The sequence below is a fragment of the Chiroxiphia lanceolata genome, chromosome 1 (genome assembly GCF_009829145.1).
Source record: "Chiroxiphia lanceolata isolate bChiLan1 chromosome 1, bChiLan1.pri, whole genome shotgun sequence".
In the NCBI taxonomy this organism is placed as follows: Eukaryota; Metazoa; Chordata; class Aves; order Passeriformes; family Pipridae; genus Chiroxiphia; species Chiroxiphia lanceolata.
In genome coordinates this window covers 27,600,552-27,607,045 of record NC_045637.1, presented here as the reverse complement: position 1 = coordinate 27,607,045, position 6,494 = coordinate 27,600,552, and the positions used below count along the sequence as shown (strand labels likewise).

Genomic DNA, 6,494 nt, shown 5'->3' with positions numbered 1-6,494 from the left:
AGGCTCCAGTCATTAGCAATACTATTGGTACTTTGATGAAAGTTACGAAACCCTCACATTAATTAGCCTAATTATGATCTCAGCTTCTCTGCTATAATCGTTTGCTTTGTCAGAACTACTCTTTGTTCAGAGACAAGAGAGATCTGAGCTAAGACTCTTGTGTGAATAGGGATTAATGATGTGTAAAGATTACAAGAAAAGACAAACATTTTATTAGCCCAGTAGTACCTGGAAGTTTAGGAGGTTGAGGAAGTTTGCTGGCTAAACTGGAAATGTCAGTACTCCTCCATGTCAGTTGTTGTGTGGTTCCTGCCCCACTCCTACAGCTGTCTGTAGCAAAGGCCAGCAGATCTGCAGTATTTTATTTATTAAATTTTTATTCATTGAGTATTTCTGTGTTAGGTGCTTTTATGGGGTAGTGAAGAACCAATTCTTTTCACAGTTTTTCCCTGAGATACCACTTTTTACACTGAACTTGTGGTTCTTCATCCCTTGGAATGGTAGGGCCTGTACAGAGCCTGGTTGTGCAGCTGGGAGACAGGAAAACTTGTTACGACTCCGTACTCAGGGGAAACAGAAGAAGGTGATGCAAGATGTTTTACAAAATGATCTACTCAATACGGAGGAATGCCTTATTTATTCAGTCATGTTGCACATAACAGGATCTAAACCAAAATAGATTTAAGATCACAGATGTAGAAAAATTCATCAAATCAAATTAATTAAAAAGTTTATTAAATAAATTAATAAAATATATTTAACAATAAAGACTCTCCCTAGCAGTTTTAGCATCCAAGTCAGCCTTCAAACCTGACTAACAGGCCAAAAAAACCCCCAAAAACATAGCTTCTTTGGGAGCTTTGGAACTGCAGTTCTTTGAATTCTATTTTGGAAAGTGTTTATTGAAGTCATTCAAGTTAAGGTTTGGGGCAAGTCTTTTCTACTTAATTCCCAGATGATATTATCTACATTTCTCTTTCCTGTTTATTTCCTGTAATTTCCTGTGAATTAGCACCAGGATATCATCTTCCAGTGCAGGAAACCAAATCCTTTCCTTTCTCTCTTCCTAAGTCTCTTGATTAATATCTGTGCACCTTAATTAGCATATTTCTGGCTTCAGGCTTCTTTCTTCTGTTACTGACTTCTGAGAAGAAACTGGTAAAATAGTGTTGTGAAAAATGTTTATGCATGGTTTTCTTACTGGATGCATAATTATTTTTTTTTGGTAGGCTTATGCAATATTAAACACAAGATAGCAGATGGTAAAATTGGGAATAGGTTGCTCTGAATAACAATCCCCCACCCTCCACTCCTGTAGTTTTAGGGAGAACCTCATGGGGCCCTGCCTATTGCAGTTCCAAAGCAGAAACTGCATATCAAGACACTGATTCTCATTAGCTAAAGGTTTGTAACTGTGCTATGTTCAATCTGTCAAAAGAAATGCTTTAGAATAACACCAGTTAATAAAACTTCTAGGATTTAATTTACTTGTTTCTGCATTTGTAATTGGAAGTGTATGCCTTCCTTCATCTTTTTCCTCAGAACACTCTGCTGAGAGCTTAGCCTTCTCTTTGACTGTTTTTCTCTGCTGGAGCTGGAATATGTAAGTGCTTTAGTCTTGTTTCTTGAGAAACCTTTGTCAAGAATAGAAATGTTTTGATCACTGGTATGGATTTGATTTGAAAAAATTCATCGACTTCATTTATGTTGGCAATGTCTGAAACCAATTCCAGAAGCATGAAGCAAAATGCAAAGAGGTCTTTGGGAGTGGTTGGGAATTTTACTTTAATATATTGATGCAGGGTTCTTTAATAGCTCGAGATAGCGCCAAGAGAATAAGCCACGGGCTTGTTCCCGAGGAATTTCTTTTTTACTTTAGGGGAGCAAATAAGGGGACTTGGCCAAAGTTCAAAAGGATACCACAAAGCGGGACAAAGATGTTCCACCACAATCCTCACTCAGCATATCCTAGGAGCTCACAACACTTCAGTCAAAGTCCAGTAAACCAACAACTCTGAAATCAAGATCCACTAAACCAACAACACTTAAGGCAACATCCCACCAATCCCCCCACACTTCAATCAAGATCTGATCCCTCCAGCTCCAAACCACCCCGAGCATCAGGAAAGGAGCAGAGAAAGAGAAGCAGAGGCAGCAAGAAGAGAGGAGGAGAAAGAGGGAGAGACAGATTCTGGAGCTACCACTGCAGCCCTGGAGAGGATCAGCTCTCTCCAGTCCCGTGGCAGGGCCAGCACACCAGGCCAACACGTGCCCCTGGTTTTCTTTGCTCCGGTCCCTCTGGCCAACCCCCCAGGCGGGGTCTGTGACCCAGCAGCCACTCTGGGGCTTCCAGACCAGGTTGAGGGGCCGGGTTCTCCCTGTTCCTACCAGTGGGAGCTGGGTGTGGGGCTGCAGGAGCTGTGGGCTGTTCCAGTCTTCCCGGGCTGGTTGGGACTGACAGCTACTGCAGGGCTTGCCCAGCTGAGCTCCCGGGGCTACCCTGAGGGACACGAGGCCACCCCCCCTCCGTGAGGTTCCACCCATCCCGTCCCCCTCCACACCCATGGAGTGGAGTGGACTGATTAGAAGATGGAGTCTGATTGCGAGGTGGAGTCTGTTTGCCATTGTCTCCAGTGTAAAGTTAAAAAGCCTGGATGGCACAGCCAGGTTGCTGCAGGAGCCGAGCTCCTTGCCAAAGCTGCAGGAGGCACCCAGCAAGCCAGCAGAGGCAGGCAGACCAGCAAAGAAGAGAAACAGTTCTTCCAACCCAAAAGCGCAGCAAGGACTTGCTCTCCCAAATCAGGGGTGCCAGGTAGATCTTGCTTGGAGATTGGGGAAGCAGCCCGGGGACACTCAGGGCCCATCTTGGTGCCAGGAGACCTCGGCTGGGATCCTGGTGACCTGTCCATGGAGCATCTGGGGGTACGAGAGTGAGGGGATTTCGGGCCGTGCCCAGGGACTGTGGGGGGTTGTTGGAGTACTGCTGAGGGAGCTGCTGCCTCTCTGTTCCCCTGCCGGTTGGGCTTCTGTGGGAACAAGTTAAGCCAGCAGCAGCTGCATTCAGTTAGTTAGGATCAAGCAGGAGTGTTTTGGCCTTGACTGGTTGTGGGAAGTAGCAGGGACTGTGGAAAGCTGCCTTAGGGAACTAGGGGGCAGAAACATGATAGAAATAGTAAAATTAACATGGCATAAAAGGTAGCAACTGTAACAAAGAAAGGTCTCAGTATCCCCAATGAGCTGAGTCCACGATTTAATATGCCACAAATGGTGCCCGAACAGGGACCTCAATAAAACGCCGGAGGGAGAACGTCTTACCCGTGGCATAGCTTGGCTGGACAACGGGCTGAAAGGAAGCCCAGGTGCACTGCAATTACCTTACTGCTGGACAGCAGGTAAGCAGCTGAGGACGTGATGGGGAACTCTGTGCCCGTAGAGCATAAGAATGTAATCGAAGTATTTAACATAATTTGTGTAAGCAACAGCGAGAGCTATCAGATATGGACTTAAAGTTGGCTGTTAGCATGGGCTTGTGACACTGATCCTAAAATAAATCCATACACTGTTTATGATGTGGAACGATGGGACAAAGTCAGAGCCAGCCTTTGGGACAAAGCTCTTAAAAACAACAAGGAGGCCGCAGGACTTGTAAGCCTTTGGTAGACCCTCTATGAGGCCCTGAAAGTCTCTGTTGGGTCCAAGAAATCCCACCCACTGCCAATGGAGACAGTACTTCTTTGGGAAGCACTTTCCTTGGGAAGCAGGCCCCTTGCCTCCCCAGGGATGACTGAAGTCTGCAGCTTTCTTGGGGAACCCCAGCACACCCAGCACCGAAGATCAGCAAGATCTTCAAGCGCACAATGCTGTGCAAGTGGCCCTTCAGGACAGGCCCCTTTGCAGCCTGAAGTGCCCGTGTCCCTGGGGGTGTGCCCAAGGCTCAAGGGGCAAAAGAGAGGCAGGAGCGGGCCTGTGAGCTGCAGGGCTGAGGGTCTGTGCCCTTTCAGTTGCACCAAGACGCGGATAAGGGGAGAAAGACAGGGTTTATTAACATCTGGGCAAGGGGAGGGATGAAGTGGGGTCAGGAGAAGGGAATGGAAGGAGGGAGCCGTCCATGGGGTTGTAGAGGCCAGGAGCTGCCTGGCCTTGCGGGCTGGCTCAGTTGGGCCCAGCATCAGCTGGAGCTGCAGCCGCGCTGAGAAGTGGTCCCTGGGCTGTGGTGGGGGGCTGTTGCAGGGACATTGGTCGTCTCAGTGGAGCAGGTGGAGTTCTCATGGCATGGCTGTAAGTGGCCATGAGTGCAGCTCTCATGGTGGAGAGGGAGGGGCAGTCGTCCTCGCTCATGGCTGTAAGGGCTGGAAGAGAGAGGAAGGGAGGCGGGGTCAGAGCGCAGCTGTGCAGGGACCCCAGGAGCCCCTCCTGCCAGGGCCATGCCAGGCAGCTCTTGGCACGGCCAGGAGGGAGCAGGGGCCAAGAGGATGAGCAGGAAAGTGTGTGTGCTCTGGCCACGGTGTGTAGGGAGCAGAGCCCTGTGCAGGCAGGGCAGGGATTGCAGCTCCCTGCCCAGGGTCTGTGCTGGTCGCCGGCAGCCCCCAGGGAGGCCCTGGGGGGAGGCCCATCACCTTTGAGGATGGGCCACAGGTCTTGCTGCCGCTCCCTCATGTGCCAGCCGACCACCCCTGGGAACACAGAGGCTGTCAGGGCCCCAGTGGCTCCGCATCAGGAGGCCCCGGGGCTGGGCTGGCAGAGGGTGGCAGCAGCCGCCAGGGCACTCGGGGCTCTCCAGCACATCCCTGGGCCGCATCCTGCGGGGCTGGGGCCGAGCTGCAGCGGGGCGGGGAGGGATCGCGGCCTTGGGGCTCACCCATGAACCTGACGGCTGCCTCTCGCAGGGGCTCCTGTGGGCTCTGCAGGTAGGGCAGGGCCTGGTGCAGGTGCTCGCCCCTTTGGCTCATGTCCTTTTCCATCTGCAGAGAGTGGGGGGTTGTCTGTGGGGGCAGCAGTGGGCAGGGGCACCTGGCCAGCCCCACACACTGGGCATCGGGGGCTTCTCCAGCCTGGGGCTGGGCCTCCATGCTCGTCCTTACCAGGCAATCGCAGAACCTGAAGGGCTGCTCTGTCTTCAGCAGCTGCTCCAGGTCCTTCCTCTGGAGGAAGCTTGCAGCCCAGAGCAGCGCTTCCCGAGCGGCCTGCAGAGCAGCAGAGAGCGGGACGTGGCATCACAGCCCGGGGCACAGCCCCTGCGTCCCTGCTCCAAGGCCAGCAGGAGGCTGGAGCCCTTGAGGCCCCAGGGCAGGAGGCAGCCCAGCCCCTATCACGGGGACACCAGAGCCCAACAGTGCTCACCTCTGCCACCCGTTGGTTCTCGTCGTGCCAGCGGAAGTACAGTGGGACCAGGCTCTGGCGCACCTGCGTCTCCCAGGGCTCTCTTCCCTCTTCTGCCAGTAACTCCATCACCTCTCCGAAGAGGCAAATGGAGAGCAGCTGCACGTGGCTGTTGTCCTGGGACCAAAGAAGACACAAAGACCTCAGCACTGCCTGCTCCAGGCCCTCCAGGCCCACGCCTGAAACTCCCCCAAATTTCCTGGCAGCACCCAGTGCCTGTGGCTGGGGGCACAGAGTCTTACGTAGTCAAAGACTGGCCGGAGCGCCTCAGCCAGCCTCGGGGCAGTGGAGCTGAACCCGTCACGGTTGTCTCCATCCTGGAGCACATTCCGGAACAAGGAGAGGGTCATGGCGACCAGCTCTCCATCTCCATCACGCAGCAGCTCCAGGAGGTCCTCAGACAGGCTGCAGATGCCTTTGGCCTGGGTGGAACACAAAGCTGTGCTGGGAAGCCCTGAACAGCTGCCCCACCACCCCCACTCTGGCACTGCAAGCCCACGCTGCTGCCCCGGGGCCTGGAGGCCAAAGGCCTGTCCCACAGGACCTGGGCAGCTGGAGAGGGAGGCAGGAGAGCTGGGAGCAGCTGCCACAGCTCCCGAAGTCCAGTCAAGGCCAAGCCACTGCCCTCTCCAGCTCCAGGCTGCCCGTGTGGCTTCAGCCCCTGCCCCCTTCTCACCATCGAGGGATCCACGCTGAGCACCAGGAGCCCTCGCAGAGCCAGGTGCCGCCTCTCTGGGCACTGGCTCTGCAGGTGCCTTGGCAGGATCTGCAGGACACTGTCGTGACAGGTGCTGCCGTCCAGATAGTCAAGGACCTGGAAGGCAGAGAGCAGTGCCGGGGTGGCCGGGCGGCAGGAGCGCGGAGCCGGCCAGGGCTGGGCCCAGGCAGCAGCACAGGGCGCAGGCACCGTCCTGGGCAGCTGCGGCTGCCAGAGTGCAGAGAGGGGGAGGCAGCAGAGCCAGGCAGCGCTGACCATCAGGCTCACCTCGACAAGGAAGGCCAGGGCAGGCAGCTCCCAGCGGGGCCCCTCCCTGCTGAGCAGCCCCAGCAGGTGCCTTGCCAGCGGGCCATAGGAGGGGATCAACACGCGGTGCATCTCCCTGTCAGGGCAAAAA

At 53.9% G+C, this 6,494-nt stretch overlaps 1 protein-coding gene and 1 long non-coding RNA gene across 2 annotated transcripts; both read right to left on the bottom strand.

The window, feature by feature from the left end:
* Positions 1 to 4,124: 4,124 nt before the first annotated feature.
* Positions 4,125 to 5,448, bottom strand: LOC116780343 (maestro heat-like repeat-containing protein family member 6). Its single transcript, XM_032675227.1, has 5 exons — positions 5,341 to 5,448; positions 5,082 to 5,183; positions 4,859 to 4,961; positions 4,617 to 4,673; positions 4,125 to 4,349 (listed from the first exon to the last, which is right to left on the bottom strand). Exons 1-5 carry the CDS (start codon positions 5,446 to 5,448, stop codon positions 4,153 to 4,155), a joined length of 567 nt encoding a protein of 188 aa, XP_032531118.1. The 3' UTR covers positions 4,125 to 4,152.
* Positions 5,449 to 5,452: 4 nt separating this feature from the next.
* On the bottom strand, positions 5,453 to 6,153 carry LOC116792446. The gene is made up of 3 exons (XR_004359127.1): positions 6,056 to 6,153; positions 5,622 to 5,801; positions 5,453 to 5,496 (listed from the first exon to the last, which is right to left on the bottom strand). It is a non-coding gene; the product is annotated as an uncharacterized LOC116792446 (long non-coding RNA).
* Between the last annotated feature and the right edge of the window lie 341 nt (positions 6,154 to 6,494).

Excerpts from the sequence above, each read along its gene's own strand:
- LOC116780343 (XM_032675227.1), bottom strand. The coding sequence starts at position 5,448 with ATGGAGTTACTGGCAGAAGAGGGAAGAGAGCCCTGGGAGACGCAGGTG. Across the intron at positions 5,184-5,340 it reads AGAACCAACGGGTGGCAGAG|GCCGCTCGGGAAGCGCTGCT; the intron begins GTGAGCACTGTT and ends GCTGCTCTGCAG. Across the intron at positions 4,962-5,081 it reads TCAGGTTCTGCGATTGCCTG|ATGGAAAAGGACATGAGCCA; the intron begins GTAAGGACGAGC and ends CACTCTCTGCAG.